The sequence below is a fragment of the Thunnus thynnus genome, chromosome 11, assembly GCF_963924715.1.
Source record: "Thunnus thynnus chromosome 11, fThuThy2.1, whole genome shotgun sequence".
Lineage (NCBI taxonomy): Eukaryota > Metazoa > Chordata > Actinopteri > Scombriformes > Scombridae > Thunnus > Thunnus thynnus.
Window position 1 is genome coordinate 21906505 of NC_089527.1, and position 18807 is coordinate 21925311.

At 40.0% G+C, this 18807-nt stretch overlaps 3 protein-coding genes across 5 annotated transcripts; 2 read left to right on the plus strand and 1 right to left on the minus strand.

The window, feature by feature from the left end:
• The first annotated feature begins 1543 nt into the window (after positions 1-1543).
• Positions 1544-7973, plus strand: naxd (NAD(P)HX dehydratase). Of its 3 annotated transcripts, XM_067603787.1 has the most exons (11): positions 1880-2934; positions 3056-3502; positions 3844-3994; positions 4119-4164; positions 4262-4350; positions 5710-5818; positions 6335-6385; positions 6507-6611; positions 6724-6844; positions 7010-7133; positions 7402-7973. In XM_067603787.1, the coding sequence occupies exons 1-11, from the start codon at positions 2421-2423 to the stop codon at positions 7550-7552; spliced, it is 1908 nt and encodes a 635-aa protein (XP_067459888.1). In that variant the 5' UTR covers positions 1880-2420; the 3' UTR covers positions 7553-7973. The 3 variants fall into 3 exon arrangements, with proteins under 3 accessions (XP_067459890.1, XP_067459889.1, XP_067459888.1); XM_067603789.1 differs by lacking the exons at positions 1880-2934; positions 3056-3502 and adding an exon at positions 1544-1678; XM_067603788.1 differs by lacking the exons at positions 1880-2934; positions 3056-3502 and adding an exon at positions 1688-1848.
• A 542-nt stretch (positions 7974-8515) lies between these two features.
• ing1 (inhibitor of growth family, member 1) lies at positions 8516-12626 on the plus strand. The gene is made up of 4 exons (XM_067603792.1): positions 8516-8686; positions 9744-9923; positions 10940-11088; positions 11672-12626. Exons 2-4 carry the CDS (start codon positions 9785-9787, stop codon positions 12308-12310), a joined length of 927 nt encoding a protein of 308 aa, XP_067459893.1. The 5' UTR covers positions 8516-8686; positions 9744-9784; the 3' UTR covers positions 12311-12626.
• An 839-nt stretch (positions 12627-13465) lies between these two features.
• ube2al (ubiquitin conjugating enzyme E2 A, like) lies at positions 13466-17852 on the minus strand. The gene is made up of 6 exons (XM_067603795.1): positions 17655-17852; positions 15710-15790; positions 15572-15597; positions 15113-15202; positions 14945-15033; positions 13466-14278 (listed from the first exon to the last, which is right to left on the minus strand). Exons 1-6 carry the CDS (start codon positions 17696-17698, stop codon positions 14150-14152), a joined length of 459 nt encoding a protein of 152 aa, XP_067459896.1. The 5' UTR covers positions 17699-17852; the 3' UTR covers positions 13466-14149.
• Between the last annotated feature and the right edge of the window lie 955 nt (positions 17853-18807).

The following is an 18807-nucleotide window of genomic DNA, read 5'->3' on the forward strand; positions in this document are numbered from 1 at the left end:
ATTATGTTCCAAATTCGTTATAAATAACTTTCCTGGCAAACCCAACAATTTGCTGTAAATTCACTTGCACATTCTATATCTATATTAGTATTTGGGTTTGCTAAGTTTAATGAAAACGGCTCTTTTCAACCTACGAGGCTAGACTCAGGGCAAAAAACAGACTCTATTTGTGTACACACGATTTTTCTTTTTGGACCGCCTCTATCCGCTTGACCAAACAGGTTATATGAGACACAGATTCTCTTTTCTTTGTCGAATAAAAACTTGATAGTGAGCGAATGTGAAGTCTCGACAATGGGGGCTCCTCAAACTGTGGAAATCTTTAAAGCAAACCAACTGTGCCCTCCGCTTGAAATTCATTCAGGTCATTATCAGAATAAAACAGAATTCAGGCAATAAAGTTTTAGTCTGTGGTTACTGAATGATTAAAATACTTTTTTATTCCTTGCAACTGCCATTTGTGTTCAGCTTTGTAGGTGTTAAATCGGCCCTTAAGGATTTTAAACCAATTCTAGTTGGATCAACTCCAGTGCTGCCTTCAATTACCGTCGTAAATGTGCAACATCAGTTTAAAAGGGGACATATTCCTGCCAATCGGGAGGTCAAGACAGGACACTTGCTGCTGACAGTGTGCAGGGCTTCACCCATCTCTGCTGAGCAGAGGACAACAAATACAAAAGCAATACATTTAACAGTAGGCTAATTTGGCAATCATTTACATTATATGTTTTATTATAAATAGTTATTATTGTATGAAGTCATTTTACGGGAAATATAAAAGATATTTGCACAGGTGTCCGTCATCATTTAACATAAGAATAGGATAAGCTTTGCTCACTCGCATCAGTGTCATAAGCAGAATAATATATCAGAACAGCAGAATAATCTGCTTACAAACAGAATTTTATGGATGATATGATTGTCAATATATTCAATTATTCTCATACCTTTACATCCACAAAGGGACAGTGTCACATTTACCAAAGTAATGTAGGCCCACAGAAGAAAGAAATCTTTAACATACACTGAAAAATAAACCAAAGAAAACGTCTATGTGCTTACATTATTATTATTGTGTGTATATAATTATCATAGGGACATTGATGGGGGACATCCCTGCTTTAATGTTGTTACAACCATGGATGTATTAGATTGCAACCCAGCATATAGCAGCCATAAGAAGAAATGCAGCTTTAAGGTACTTCCACTCAGCAGCTGTGACAGATTTCAATTCCGTTCAATTCAAAGGGGCTTTCTTGACATTAGAACATACATTTACATTGCCAAGATAAGATAATTTAAAACAAAATAGAAAAATGTAGACATTGCAGTTAAAAAATACAAATAGCTAAAAGTAAGTAAGAACTGTATAAACACATTTTTTTTAAAAGAAATATATTTAAAGATATCCGTTCTATATGTATATATAGTTAGTATGTCTATATACAGAGCTCATCACAATGCAAATGGTCAGTGCCGGAACACGCAGCTGATTGACAGTCTTCACGGTAGTTGTAGTCCATTGGCGAGATTTCAACCTACTCGGATATAGGAGTGTCCGAGGGGCCTACAAAGGCATCACATGCTGTTTTCTTCCTGCATTGCTGTCGGTCAGAGCGCCTCATGATCAGGATCATTTGTGCACAGTTCACAGCGTTGAAACGCAGCTCCAGTTTAGGTAAGAAGAACCAAGAACAACACAACACTGCTGGAAAAGCTTCATGTGTCGTTGGCTACAGTAAAGCATGAGTGACAACAACATGCTGCAACAGATACAGACGCTCGCCTTTTGCTTTATCACAGTTGCACTGTCGATTGTCGTCACATTGGTCTGTTTGAACGAGAGAGGTAAAGTGGAAGCAGCATTATAACAGTTGTTTTCATTACAACGCCCTGGTAGCTAAAGCTAAGCTAATGTCTCTGTAGTGTATGAAGTGAGAGCAGATGCGCAGGTTAAAGTGCCGGTGTGTGTAATGCTGGGTCTCTAGGACCCCGCAGACACCCAGCATGGGCGGTGGAGCAGGCGGAGAAAGGTGAAGTTGCCCTCAAATGACTGATCAGAGGTCAGTTTTATCCCCCCTGTAAAATGTAAAGGTTGGGAAAAGGGCTGGGAAAGCCGATCTGCAGTCAGTTAATGTCTAAGTGCTAAGCTACGCATTTCGCCAACGACGTAAAGGATAAACATAGTCGGGCTAGGATACAAAGAGTTGATCTGCACAAGCTACTGTAATGGTTCCTACATTTAAAACTGTACATATTGGCCCCAAAGTCCGAAACGGCCAGTTGACGTTGTTTGGGATAGCGGCGCCGCTAGGAGCAAAGATCCAGACCAGACGTCCGTCATAATCCGCAGTGTCAACATCTCCCTTCAACTCCCTGTCGTGGCGTTTACTGTGTAAGGAAGCCTGCTTGGATCAGCTATGCAAGCAAACACAACGCGGGGCTTCCTGTGGTCGGACGTAGAGACGAGGACCTTGCTGAACATCTGGGGGGAGCAGGACATCCAGGTAGCGCTGGATGGAAACTTCCGAAACAGCTTCGTGTACCGCGACGTCTCCCGGAGGCTGGGGGCGATGGGGTTTGAACGGACCCCGGAACAATGCAGGGTGCGGATCAAAAGCCTCAAGAGACAGTACTTGTTAGCGAAGGAAGGTAATCTGCGGAACAACGGGCAGTATCACAAGATCTGCAAGTTTTATGACACCATGGAGAGGATTTTGAGCAACCGGCCCGCTCTTGACCCCCTGGAGTTAATGGACGGCGGCGCGGGAGGAGAGGAGGCCGGGGATGGCTTGGAAGAGGATGGAGAGGATGCTCAGGATGCATACTCTGAGAGCACAGGGGAATGTCCTTTTCCTGCAGAGACCGAGGTGAAGCTGGAGTACCCAACTGTTCCCATCCCTATTCCGGTTAAAGTGACAGTGGGCAACAACAGTAAGTGCTCCCTACTTGTCCACATGCATTCATTCGTCTGTGTTGGGTGGATACAGTATGTTTACTTGATTGCATTTGGTCAAAGATGCATCACATAATGTCTCACCCCTGTCCACTCCAGGCACACCAGTAAGACCAAATAACAGCAGCCAGTCGGCCAGTAGCTTGTCAGCCACGAGACCCAAACGGCCCAGGAAGCGGCGTGCCAACTTCCCCATGGAGAAGCTAATGGAGCAGTTCCTGGAGCAGAGCGCCCAGGCTGAGGACAGCTTCTACCGGATGGAGGAGCAGCGCTTGCAGGCGGAAGACCGCCGCAGAGAGGCTGAACACACCAGGGAGCTGCACATGCTTCAGATGCTCGGCCAGATGTTCTCCAGCATCTCTTCCGCCAGACCCAGCTCTGCATCCACCCCATCCAAGACCGTTCCCCCTGCCCGCGCTCCTGTGTTCTCCAGCGCCTCCCCGTCATGCACACGCGGCCAATCCAGTCATCTGAGACGGTCTTCACCCCAGACAAACTGTTTCACCCAACAGAGTCAGCTATTGAACCCAGATCCCCAGGCATTAGGTATTAGTTTCGGTGTCATGTGTGCAGCCACGAGGTGGAATGTGTGAAGAGAAAACGGAAAGTAGAGATGTATCAGCTGTGATATCAGAGCTCAGTGATGGAGCTGTCACTCAATTACGCTATTTCTGGGGTTAGGTGGTTCGTTACTTTATCTTTACTCAGATTAGATCATTGTCTCTGTTTTGGTTGTGTATTTGTTGTTTTGTTGCCAAACTTTTCTTCGTGTGTGTGTGTGTGTGTGTGTGTGTGAGAAAGGTAAAAAAAAAAAAAGATGTTAGACCCCGATTGAGGCCAAATAAGTATTACTCACTTTAAAACCTCACTTTTGTTTATTTCCTCAGTGTTTGAACGCTACCACAGCTTGGGGTCCACATCACACAGAGGCATGGACGATGACCTGCTCTCACTGGTAAAGAGCACAGTCCCTCCACTGACATCCAAAAAGCACAAGGGACAAGATGGACGCATTGGGATCATTGGAGGATGCCAAGAGTACGTTTCTGGTTTGGTTTTTCAGTATGAACCGTATTCGCCAAACAAGAGTTTGATTTCTCCTGTGATTTGTTTCTCCATGGAATGTTAGCCCCTAATTCTTTTCATCTTCACTCTTTTAAAGCTATACTGGAGCTCCATACTTTGCTGCCATCTCTGCACTGAAAGTGGTAAACACTCATTCTGACAGATTTATCATTAATTTTCCTTCTTTTTTTTTTGGTTTCAGTTTTGGTACAGTGCCTTTTTTTCTTTTCCTGTCTCCAGGGAGCTGACTTGTCTCATGTGTTCTGCACCAAAGATGCTGCAACTGTAATCAAATCTTACAGCCCTGAGCTCATAGTTCATCCTGTTCTGTAAGTACAGATCCACTGGCAACATAATTAGCTGAATATCATTCTGCTGTAGGATTTTCATCACTGACAACAATTCAAGTATAAATAGAGGAATAATATGTATTTAGATCAAAAATATGTATTGCTATGCTCTCACAAATGCTATTATTTAGGAAATTAAGTGAAAAAAAGACTGCAAACAATTTCTGTCTAACTCCTATTTATGATGTATTATAGATTCCTTCATAACACATTCAGAATTCATTTTAAGAGTTCATATAAACCTTCACAATGCATTATGAAGTGTTATAACCACAGTCATAAGGCATTATAATGAGGATTACAATACTGTATAAGGTCAGATTGCCTGTAACTGGTCTACTCATTGTGCTTTATGTAGCCATAATGGATGGAGAGGGAGCTTATGGCTTGCTATGAAGCCTTTAAGATAGCTAGTCTGTTTCAGGTAAAGTAGGTTTGTGTCATTATGAGATATGTGTTTATTGTTTTGATCAGGTAAGATGAAAAGGAAGTAATCCTTCTGCTATTTTTAAAAAAAAAATTTTTTTACAATAACAAAGGTCAAGACGTTAAAATTGGCTGTAGCATCTGTGATACAGTGTCAGTGAAAGGCAGAGCCAACCCGACGCATAAGCAAACTAAGTATCTGCTCAGGGCCCCCACCATGAGGGGGCCCCTGCGGGCTGAATCACTCTGTCTCAAAACGTGAGAAATCATGCTTGTAGGTACGCCCTTTAATCTCAGGTTTTTGTTCAGCACAAAGAAAACTCTCCACTTTCAGTAGCCGAATTAAAACAGCCTTCCAGTGTCATTCCGCATGGTGAAGGTCAAACCTTTACGTGAAGTAACGATGAGCGAAACACATTTTTGAGTGGAGGGGGACTTAAAGGCTATAAATGAGGGTGTCAGAATTGTCTTAAGAAAGTGACTGCATAGTTATAATTCCCTATGACTGTTGTTATGCATTATAAAGACTTAGAGTAACTTCATAGAAACATACCAAAACTGTATATTTTATAAGTAGCAGAGTGCAAATGCCAAAAATAACTCAGGTGGTATGTACTTACTCTGTTATGTACTTGATAACATACCATACAGTGATACACAGGCATATATACATCTTTGAACTACTTGTGTATGTGTGTGTGTGCACAGTTGCCATGGCAGCATTCAGAGGACTTTTTTATCGATGAAAACTGGTATTATTTATGCATAATGCATGAAGAAATATAGAAAGAGCTTTTAGGAATAAGAGTATAACTAGGATAGGACTTATAATAATTTGTGCATTCGAACACATCTAACACGTGTGTCTGTGTGTGTGTGTGTGTGCGTGCGTGTGTGCACACGTGTTTTAAGGGACAGTCCTAATGCAGTGGAAGAGATAGAAAAATGGCTCCCAAGACTGCACGGCCTTGTGGTGGGACCAGGTCTAGGGAGAGAAGACGTCTTACTAAAAACAGCCAAGGCATGTGGAATACATTTATACTCCCTTGCACCCAAAACAGCCTCTTAGGCCAGCTGCTTGTGCATAACCACATCATGGAAATAAATACATATATTAACAGTTATTAGATAGAGAACAGTGCTGAATTTTTAAGCTGCACAAGGTAATTCCACATGTTGGCAGCTCCTTATGACTGGTAAAAAATTCAACTTGAATTCCCAGAAAACTTGAGTAAATGTGCCAAAAAAACTGAAGCAGATCTCATCCTGGTGATTCTCTGAAAGAGGCAAATGCACACTGATGCATGGGTAACACTCTTGAGTTTTGAATGATCAGCCCTATGTTTAGACACATAGGGACACTAGAATATATTTTGGGCAAATAGGGTTGGAAGTGTAGCCCAACTTTTATTAGGCTGATGAAACAGGTATATGTGTACATAAAGATTTTGTTGAGTGCGGCCTAAAAAGAACATTACAGTGTGCTTGCATTATACTTCACATTATGTCTAGATAACACTTTTTCTCTCTCTGATAGGAGGTGATAGAGAAGTCTAAAACAAGAGATATCCCTATAGTCATTGATGCGGTGAGTACTTGTCCTGATTAAATCAAGTTTCAGCTGTCAAACAGATAGGGTTTTATTTGCAAAGCCATGCAGAATCACTGAGAGAGAGAGTGTGTGTGTGTGGTTTGTTTGTTTTCAACAGGACGGATTATGGCTAGTTACGCAGCAACCATCTGTTATTCAAGGGTACCAAAAGGGCATCCTTACACCCAACTTCATGGAGTTCACCCGACTGTATGAGGCGCTCGTGAGTCTCTCAGCACTGTTCACTTAGTCACCGATTGATAAAGAGCATGCTGCGTATACTTCTGTGTGGTTGTTAATGCATGTTTCATCCTGCCTGTGTGTTGCTGTCTCAGCACCATGAGCCAATGGACAGCAGTGATCAGCAACGCAGCGTCATGCAGCTCAGTGTAGCTATGGGCAACCTCACTGTGGTGCTAAAAGGAGAACAGGATCTCATTACAGATGGCAGTAAAGGTCTGTATTAAGCCCATATACTGTATAAACAACTTATAACTCATGCTTTTTCAGTTTGTCATTCTGCCTTTTCCATTGGTGTAATTCACAACTCATATTTATTGAGGTAGCTTTGAGATTGTTGTAACTGTGCACAGATCTCATGCCTTGTCCTCTTGTTTTCAGTGATCTCGTGCAGTATTGAGGGCAGTGGGAGAAGATGTGGAGGACAGGGTGATCTTCTATCTGGATCTCTGGGAGTGCTGGCACACTGGGCCTATGCTGCCTCTGCAGCTGGACTGATCAGAAGGTGGAGACATTATTGGCTGTTTGTGCATAGTGTATTGCACCTTTGTAAAGGACCACATTAGTGGTTTTAGATGTTTAAGCACATCACCTATAAAATGCACCAAACATTACATTATGTGAACCATTTTTCAAAACATTATGTAAGTGTTAAGATTGATTTCTTACCTTTGAGCACCCACTGGTTTGCATTCACTTCAGCATGTTATAAAAATCAACTTTATTATATGTGATTGTATGTTTCCTAATCCATCGCTTGTGTCCTTTTCCAGTATGAATCCATCAATGGTCGCAGGATTTGGGGCCTGTTCTCTCACCAGACAGTGCAACAATCAAGCCTTCCAGCAGCATGGCAGGTCCACCACCACCTCGGACATGATCCAGGAGATCGGCTCAGCCTTCAAGAAGCTATTTGAAAGCTGAAAAACTGCCACATGAAATCAAAAATCCTGTTTATGAACTTATACATAGTCAATTTTGCATTCTTACAAAAAACAGAAGACAGAGAAGATGAAAACACAGAGGAAGCTTGATGAACTTCTGTCATTTGCCAGCCTCTGGGTGGGCTAGTGGCAAATGCTCTCATCAAGCTTGATTTGAATATAGGTCTAAGTGGTGTGGACCAATCTGGTGCAAAAAACACATACTGACATGTTGTTTGAAGTGTACAAAATGAACCCTCTAAAAAAAACAACAGACAGTCTTCCACGTCTTTAGTAGTATTATGAATGCATCTGTCAAACATGTTGAGGTGTCTAAATTCTTTCCAGCTCACCAAAGAGACAGAGATTGTAAGATAAAGATAAAGTGATGTTTGAATTTTTGAAATAAATAATGAATCAGATTTTGTTTGAGTTACTTTTTCTTGCAAGCCATCTATGTGGCATCGTAGCACTTGTGTGTTGCCTCAGGGTGGCAATATTGATCTGCAACATGGAAACACATCTGGGGTCAAATCTATTGCTACCACAGTCAATGGTCCAGAATCAGGATCATCTTTATTGGCCAAGTCTGTTTTCATATACAAGGAAGTTGACCCCAGTTTAGTGGCCCTCAGTGTACTTAAACAGAATAACAACACAACAATCTTCAGACATATACACAACCGTTTCTGTGAACTGTAAACAGGATTCAAATAGTGCAAATAAGTGACGAGTGTGCAGAGTGTTAAGATAAACATTACATAGCAAGAAAAAAATGACCTTACTTTATAATCCGTGCTGAGATTTGAAAAATATACTCTTATGTGCCACATTAATGGGAATCCCGGTGTTAGTTGAGTATCACGGAGTGGCAATACATAGTTGATATTCACAAAAAAGTGCAAAAAAGCAGAGAATGGCGTTACTATATTAGTTCACCATTTAACTGTTAGTGGTTGCTATAGCGCTTCATACTGCAACACATGCGCACAACAGCAATCGTTTATTCAAGCACTTTAGCTACCAGTTAGCATTAGCTGCTGCTGCTAGGTACCGACTCCTTACACATGATCTAGCGTTAGCAACAAGAACAAATAAATACTACATAGTGAAAAAACAACTAATATCAACACAGGTAAGTTATTATGGCAACCAGTTAGCTACCAACTAGATCCGTTTGCTGTAATGTTTGTTTTTTGCGGTGATGAACATGACGTTTCGCACAGTATTGTTATAGCTGCGTTAACGGCTAACATGAGCTAATTGAGCTAACTGTTACAGACCCGTTTAAAGTGTCAAAATTAGTGCGAACAGTGTTTCTGATGATTCAGACTGTTGTGTTTGTGTAACGTTAGTTAAGTTTCGGATTAAAGTGTTCTGTGTGTGTTTAACGTAAAGTTGTAGGTGAAATAAGTGGCTGCTCAATGTTTCCCTTTTGCGTCAATCTTGGTGTTTGTCACATCGTGATGTCGTTTGATAAAACTTTTAACTTGTCGTCAGAAAACTATTAAAGCCAGCTGACGTTACAAGTTAAACTAAAGTGTCATGTTATTATTATTTTAGCTAACCTAAAACTTGCGGAGTTGACGTTAACTCACCAGAGAGTTAGCTGTAGCGTAGTTTACGCGCTAATCAGGACTAGCTAGATGTTGGAGCTCAACTGCTTTTTTACAGAAATACTCAGTTTCAGCACTAAATTTGTTTGTGGTTGATTTGACGTCAGCGTGTTGGTTTATCACTTTGCCACACATCCTCTCAGTGACCCAGTCCAGCTAACGTTAGCCATCATTACTGCTTTACGTTATCTTTGTTGTTGCAGGACACACAGATGTGCGCTCAATAATAATGCCGAGTACTCCATCTGCAGTCAGCTGGCTCTTATTTACATCGGCCATGAACTGAGTTATTTCTGTCCGGTGCCAAACCACCTTCATATCTGCTGGCAGCTTTATAGTACACGTACCAGTTTTCAGAATGGCTGACTGTAGTTCAGATGCCCCCTCCCCCCTCTCACGTTTTTGACCATCATAGTTTAGATTTCCGGACAGATTTCAGGCAACCCATACTGTAAAACACGACAAACTCTTTTAAATACATAAGATGATATGCACAGTAACATAAAGCGGAGACGTCTGATGCAGTATGGCTTTATAGCAACAATAGACGTTTTCATAATGATTTGTTGTTAACAGGTGCAGGTGTCGGAGTGTCCTGTGATAAAGACGGATCCGCAATGTTGAACCCGACCAATGGCGACCCAGGCCACGTTGTCGTGAATTATGTGGAGGAGTATTTGGACCTGGTGGAATCCCTGCCTTTTGATTTGCAGAGGAGTGTGTCTCTCATGAAGGAAATTGATGCCAAGTATCAAGGTAAAGACACACTTCTGTCTTTCAAATCTTCCTACTTCAATCAAATATATATATTTACATATAACTTTATTTCCTAGTTACATTTTAGTTTGCTTAGTTTATTTCTTGTTCTTGAGAGAAACTGACAAGTAGATGTTATTTCTTAGGAAGTTACTGAATATCACAACACACTTGCAAAAGGCAGAGTGTCAACACTAAGAACATTTTGCAAATACATTTAAGTGTGTTCTAGAGAGTGTTTTATAGTGATCAACAGGCAAGGTCAGCGATGTAATGTTGGTCTTCCTGTGTGGTTGTGCATCACATGTGAGCTTACAGTTAAGGAGATATGGATACTGCACCTTCATATACATGAATATTTAAACAACAACAGGTTTTAAATTCCAAAAAGCAGCACTCTTGTAGCTACTAATTACTTAAGCAAGTGCTTAACAACTGAACACTTAACAAATGATATAGTACTCTGTATACATGCAGCTACTATGAGCCATTACAGAGAGTAATATCTGAGCCCACTGTTAGGCTCTTAACCTCTCTCTGTAGATCTAGTATGACAGTTACCACGTTGGTCTCATAACAGACTTATTACCAGCCAGTAGTCACAGTAGTCCCATCTCCTGCAATAACTACCAACCACAAGACTTGCTTGATCTATATACAGGCTGCACCTTTGATGAGACGAAAGACACATTTATCTGCAGGTCCATGTTGGCAGGTTTTACTAAACCTCAACTAAATTTAACCTTAACTAAGTGCATATAAATTGACATCTCTTAATCCAACAAAAGCTAACTTATATCAGTAAGATTGCAATTGACATTCTGTGTTGTCATCCTGCGCCTCCTAGTGCAATTTGTTCACTCTACTAAAGTTTCAGAATATTTTCACATTATAGACACATCATACAGTCAAGACATTATCCATTATGACATGTAGTAAGATTAAAATGTACATTTATTCACCTGTGTGTACCTTTTTTGAGAATATTTCTGATTACCTTCTTTCTTCTTGGGCAGATGTTTTGAAGGAGCTTGATGACGCTTATGAACGGTATCGCAAGGAATCCGATTCACTTCAGAGGCGCAAGCTTCAGTTATCCATCCAGAGGGCACTGATCCGCAGTCAAGAGCTTGGAGATGAGAAGATCCAGATTGCAGGTCAAATGGTAAGTAAAGAACATCCTGCAGCTGCTCAGTGGCAAAATTCCAGGTCTGAATGTGTTTAGCTGTTGGTGTAGAGAGCGGTGATTTCCTGGAACATATTTGCTCACCAAATCTAAACTGGAGTAGTTTAAAAAAAAAAAAAAAGAAAAGAAAAGTTTATAGGCATGCTAAAAGGCCTTTTTGTACTGGGGTTTATTAGGCTTTCCATTTTGCATTTTCCATTTGAATATCACTGAAACCTTTACCAGGAAAAACCCATTTGAACATTTGCAGGCCCCCAGCAGTAAACACTGAATCAGCCTACTATAGCTACACACTAGAGGGTCACTAGGAACATAACAGCATATTTAACCTTCCCCTTTGACATATATTTGGTTTGTCAAAGTCTAGTGATTGTTACTGCACCCCTCAGCTCGTTGCATAATGTGAAATGTTACAACACACAACTGGTTTAACAAGTAGCATGCCTCAAGTAATTGAAGCCCTACGGCCACACTAAATAAGTTTCAAGTATTTAGTCATCCACATATACTCAAACAGCAGACGGACCTTTTTATAACAAAATATGAACGTTCTTTGTTTCAGGTGGAGTTGGTTGAGAACCGAACGCGTCAGATAGATTGGCATTCAGAACTTCTCCTTTCCTCTCAAGAACTCCCAGAGAGCCATGTTCCCATAGCAACATCTATGGCAACCACCGCAGCATCCATGATGTCGTCATCATCATCATCGGCCACCATAACTCCAGGCAAAACTGGCCACCATGACAAGAAGCGCGATGAGGTCACCCCAGGCTCAGGCGGTGGAGACAAGGGTGGAGGGAAACGCTCGAGACGACAGAAAAACGGGGAAAACAGAGAAAGTTACGGGGGTCTGGATCCAGCCGACGATGTCGGAGTGGGGGCCTCTCGGGAAAAGAGGGCCAAAACGTCTTCTAAGAAGAAGAAAAGGTCAAAAGGAAAGTCTGAGAGAGAAGTGTCACCGCCAGACCTGCCCATTGACCCAGATGAGCCAACGTACTGTCTGTGCGAGCAGGTGTCCTATGGCGAGATGATTGGCTGTGATAATGATGAATGTCCTATTGAGTGGTTTCATTTCTCCTGTGTCGGGCTTCATCATAAGCCCAAGGGAAAGTGGTTTTGCCCCAAGTGTAGGGGAGAGAATGAGAAGACCATGGACAAGGCCTTGGAGAGGGCTAAGAAGGAGAGGGCATACAACAGGTAGCTCGTTCCGCCTGGCCCAATGAACACTATTGCTCAAAATTTGTATTTTGTGTCTCGTCTTTGTTTCCATTTACTGTTATGGCTGTTTAAAAAGAGTGATGAATTGATCAGAGTGACCTTGTAAATAGTTATTTTTGTAACTGCTACATAGCTGACAGTCAGAAGAATTTGTAAAGAACGGACATGTAACTGTACAACCTGCATGTTTGTAAGCAGCTGTCCTGCACTTACATCCCCTTTGTTTTTGTCATGCACGCAACATCATCCACTCCAATTATACATGCCCAATTAACTAATAAAACATGTCTTAACAAGAATTTTATGGTTTTAATGACCTCATACAAGATTCTGACAGGCACATTTACTCACTAAATAACAGACACTCAGTAGTTTACTCTATAGTGAGCAGTAAATCATCACTGACAGGTGTGGTATCACACTACAATTTTTACATCTATAAAATGCATTATGGGCTTGTTAGCAGAGAGTAGTGTAGATGCTGTGTACACTATTTTTTTTGTTACATTGCAGGAATGTTTGAGTGCACATTATGGTGCAGAAATTTCACTCAAAATTTGTCCACCAAAAAAAATGTTGGACAGTAAATATAGTGCACTATATAGTTATGTAGATGAGTCCAGAGTATTTAATGAAATCATAATGAATTGTCCATAAAAGATTTCATTGTAAGAGTGAAAGTAATCTGAGAGCTGTATATTGAATTTAGTTGCTATAACTTTTAAATTATACAACCTTATTGGTGACATTTCAGCCTGTTTTAATATTGACACTGTGGCGAGATGTTGCAGGAAATAACTGCAGTCCTGGACAGCATGCAGTTACCTGTCTTATCTTTCCCCTCCAAGACTGTTTTCATGTATGATCAATTTGCCCTGTGTATCACTGTTGATATAGCAAAGATTTACCTCCAATGTTACACAACGTTAAATGTTTTTTTAGTGGATAGATGCTCACATTTGTATACAAAACCAGTTTACTTAATGAGCAGTGCCATAATTTGTGGGTCTTCTTGGAATATCAGCTCTACATTAACTAAACAAAGCAGCCTAAGTATTTACTTCTATCAAAGCAAGAAAAGTATGTTTAGGTCAAATATTACATTTGCAGTTACAATAAAGAACTTCCCAAATAAGACTGATTTAGCCTTTTTTTTTATTTACAAGTGCTGAAAAAATGACATGGGGGACAACCAGTGCAAAATCTGTACATATATTCAGTTGCAGGTAGTTTATATACATGAGTACTGAACAGGAACATGAATACACTCTTTCTGTCATGCATGTAACAGAGTTCACAGCACAGCAAAGACACGGTGTAAAGATCTCTGATTTAGTTATAGTCCATGATGCTCAGACTGCTCATTCTCCCAGGGAAAAGTAGGATGATCCCACTGGAGCTCAGACAGCCTTGTGAAAACAAACTGACACAACAGATCAAGGGCACAACAGAAAAGGACCCATGACTTCATTTAGAAACCCTCCAAGACATTTAACATAATTAGTCATGGGGAGTTATTATAGAAAGTTAGAGCACACCAAAGATTTGGGGTAATGGCCCACAAGTCCAGACTGACAAAACATAAAGGCAAGATTCAGCACAAATCCCCCGATGGGCTGGAAAAGGGGGGTAGAATATAAAAAATAAATCCCTCTCGGCGGGCAAGAAAAAAAAAAACATTCTATGAAGGGAAGTTGAAGGTAAAGTGCATAAAAGCTTAAAATCAAAAAAGGTGAGGGGGCCAAAAATTAAGAGGTTCTCCACTAAAACTTGCAGCACACACAGCTTAACAATGGAGAGAGCAGCTATCAGGATTGCCAGGTCAACTGTCTCTCCAGCTTTGTTCTACGATGGCAGACACACGCTTCTCGTACTCCCGCTTGTTCTCCTGGTAGAGCTGAGCTGCCTGACTGTTGGCTGGACTGTTGGGATTTGGTTCATCAAGCAAGGACTGAGGAAAAAAAAAGATAAATACTGAAGGTAAGGTTGTTTTAGTGGAAAATAACCAACTTGCATCGATCCATTCATCTACACAGTCACATGCCTTCAAAATGTTCCAACTGTCACCTGATTTCAAGTGCATTCACTCTAACCAGAGTTTAAGATTCATTAGACATTTTGTCACCAAATGTCTGACTTTGTGAATATAATTTAAAAAAATTAGCAGCAAACACTTTTCTTTAAAAATATAAATATGACCCACAGAATAATCTCTTTTCAACAGTCCAATTCAACAAATGTTTTAATTTCAAAATCTTAATTTACAATTTACATATTTGCAAATCTTGGCATAAGCATACTGTATTTTTCCAAATATTTGTCTTTTTAACCTTACAATTTAAACATTTCTCTTCCCCAGATAAACAGACTAACAATGATTTTGTACAATTTTCTATTGTGTTACACTGCAGAGGGTCAATTAGTAGTCTAACATAAAAATAATTTCAATTTACTGCTTTACAGTTTCAGCTTCTCAATGTTGAGGATATAATTTGCCTTTTAAAGTTTGATATTGTGAACCTAAATGTGTTTTTGCCACTTGTGGTATAAAGAAAACAAAAATGTAAAATAAGGCATAGCCACACTTTTATAATCTCTATTCATTGTCATTTCCTACCTGGATGGATGTAAGAATAGAGGACACATCGTAAGTGGGACTCCAACGATTCTGTAAGATGTCCAAACATATACTTCCATCTGCATAGACTGTGGATAAAAACACAATTATATCTTGCTCACAAATAACAACTCTATAACGTGCCAGAGAATAAGACAATATTCCTACCATTTGGATGAAACATCTTTGACACAAATCGTACTGTGGGGGGTTTGTTGGGGTATTCTTCTGTGAACTCTACAATGAGTTTAAAAGTACCTGGAACAAAGACAAGACACAAAGATATTTATTTATGTGCCATTAAATGTGACTGTATGTTTGTGGTGTAGCATGTTTCAAGGCAGAAATAGTGTACTAGAGCAGTGACTTGTCCTAACCTGAACACACACAACTATAAGCAGAGAAAGTTGTTGTTACACACCTTTTTTTATTATTATTATTTTTTAATTTTAACTATCGAGGGATACTCTTTAAAAGAAAAGAGAAAAAACAGCTTTGCTTTATACAGGATATTAGTTATTAAAAACATGAGGTTAGGGTGTGATAAAGTTACTTTATTAGACATGTTTCACATGCAATATAGTAACATTATTCCTTACTAAGTCGTGAACAAGGTGAAATACTCACCATCTTCAAAGGGAGTTCCTTCAGGGCTGTGATGTTGGAGGGAAAAAAAAGATATTTTGTTATTCATTTCACACTCCAACTCTCAAGATTGTGTATTTGGGGAGGAAAAATATATCCATCAATCTATCAAAGTCTTACCCAAAAATGACAGCATTCCACACCATGATGTTGTTTTCAGATGGGGCACCACTGACACCAGCTGGAGGATCCTCTTGTAGCCTTCATAACCAAATAACAAAGACGGTTTAATGGAAACTCAATAATGCACATGTTAAGACAGGAAACTAGATTTCTTCTGCCAGTGCTGAGTCAGATAATCCACTTTCCTCTTCCAACATTTAGCCACAGCCAAATTTAATATTTCAAATACACACAGCTAGTCGCCAAAGTGATTGGTGGCAGGTACTTCAGGCTAGAGTAAACAGACTCCACTGCCACACTAAAAAATAAAAGACTAATTTCCTACCTTGGTTATGCCATTTACACTTTTAACCATTGTTAAGAGTAGTATTTTCACAAAAGAAAATCAGCCTTCTGCTTCAAACATAGCAACTGTCTCTGTAAATCAAATCAAGTCAGTGCCATGAACCATGTAAATACTGCCGTTGTGATTTACTATTATCTGCTGTGCAACATCTTAAAAGTTTTATCAGCTGAGATGTACAGTACATTGCCATTACCAACTACAGGTAGCCTCAACATGTGGCAGCTGTAAGTGCTAACTAACTTTGAATTGAGGAGGAGCAATGGGAAAAGATATAGTAGTACATTTTTTAAGTTTATAGAAGCTGCTATATAATTTGGGTATTTGTCTTGTAATTAAGGTTAACATTACCCCAGAATCAGCATCCAAAAGGTAATAAAGTTAGAGAAATTAAGCCTCTCAGCATGGTAGTTGGTTGCACAATACTTCTCCTCTTTCATAGTGACCCCCGCTGACTAAATAGGAACACTGCTGTTACAAGGTCAAGACTAAAATGTTAATCTCGTACACCGTCTGCAGCAAGCAGGACACACATCTAGCCACTTCTGACACTGTCTGTTTCACAATCACTACTGGCCTTACTCTCTATAAAGACTCGTGAATTATAGAAGCTTGTGCAAGGTTTCAGTGGTTTACATTGAGAAACACATATCATGACTTCAAAACTCAGTTCTAGATTGCATACATTTCCCACACTGGCCTAAATCAGCCGTCCATCTGGAAAGACTTGCCCAAAACCCATGACATGCAAGACAAAAGCTAATGACCAGCAGCAATTAAGAGATCTGAAGCTCTTGACCATTAACTGCGGGATGAAAACATGTTTGAGGACCCTGAAGTAACCAAATTCAATTAGATGGGATACTGGCATTGAAAAAAAAAAAAGAAAAACTAAAGATCATATTTGGACAAAGTGTTCTGCAGCTGTTAAAAACAGGACAGGACAGTTTGATGCTGACTTCAGAAACTACAGCCCGAGTAATTGAGCTACATTGAGGCTTCTGCCATGAAATTATGTTGTTTTCGTCTGAGATTACAGTATAACACACTGTGATGTTGCATCTCATTAAATATGCTGATAATTCCTAACCTTACACCTAACGTTACCAAAGTCGATTTACTTTAGTACTTACCGTAGTCAATTCAAATTACTATGTTGGTTAACAACGTACAGTATCTTACGTTCATGTTACAGAAACTATAAGCTTAAACTTACTTATGTTCGCTACGTTGCATTAACTGTGTTTTGGCAAAGGATAAATTTGCCAACTGGTCACTTTTCATGGACATTTAAATGTTAGCTTGTAAGCTAGAAGCCTTATAGCGTTAAAGTAAACCAGCCGGCTAACCTGCTAACAGGTATCGGTTAGCACTGTTAGCCTCTTAACTACAGGTGAGTAACGCCATTTCACTAACATGTTCCAGGTTTTTGAAAACACAAGAGGAACTGCACGACGTTTAAATTAATGTAAGTTTTTACTGTGGAAATTACCAAAAAACAGCTCTATGTTAATAAACTACTGGTTAGCTATACGAAGCTAATGTTAGCTGTTTTTGACAAATCATAGCGAACGTTATCGGCGTCGACCATTAACTCACCGTTTAAAATCTCTCATAAGTCTCCTTCTAGCCGGGGTTGACATGGCTCAACTTATGAAACGCGTATTGGCAACACTGAGATTTTAGCAGGAGCTTGTTTTCTATCAAAACGTCGGGGTATTTAATGGTTATCGGACACCATCCCACAGTTAACCCGTTCACGGCCACCTCTCTCCGTCGTTCGCTGATAATCCGGCCTCCCTCTGGCAAACCCAGTGAGGTTTAAAGGACGATACCACATCGTGAATAGGGGGGGCGTTACAAATGCTAAATTACACACACTTGTCTGGCGTCGAATATCAGTACAAGTTTACGTTTCTGTGACATTATTTATATTTGTACATACATTTATGATGTTCACCTGCAAAATACACATAACCATTGTTATTTTATTTAACAGCATTTTTTTTGTACTCCCCCTCTCGCCATTTTTTGCGGCGGAGACGTCGTCTGTTACGGGGCGTGGCCAAAATGACGCGATGTTTGTGCAGCGCTGCGCAGCCACGACGATGATGACGATAATGATGATGAAGGTCGGGCCTTTCAATTTACTGTCAATTTTACTGGGAACATTAATCCAACTTCTCGAGGTCTCGCCCACCGTTTGAATTTTTTTCCATGATTGAATTCAGAAAGTATTTTGAGTCTATCCAACTTATAAACAATAAAATTTAATTTGTACCGCATTTTTCATTGATAGTGAAACTCAAAGTGCTACAGTATTAAATTAAATAAAACACAAAACATAAAGAAAATAATAATGATAAGAGTTAAGATGAAATAGCCTTCCTGAATATAAAGGTTTTTAGGCCTGTTTTAAGAGTCTGGGTCTCTGCTCCCCTCAGATTAGGAAGGCTGCAGCAGAGCAGAAGGTAGAGTTTGCTCCAAGGATTTTTTTTTAAAGAAATCTGATTTTACTGCCTACCTTTTCTGTTGAGTTATTTTTCTATTTATTTGTTGTTTTTACCCTTTGTCCTGTCACCATGTTGACTGTATCAACATCAACAATTCAGAGTGAAGTCATGTCCTGTATGTTGTCTTTATGTCATCTTCTCTTCTCTTCATGATTCCTAAAGTGTTTTCTGTTATTGTATTATTGTCACACGTTATAAGTAATGCTTTATGTGAATAAAATGATGGGTGTCGGGCATGG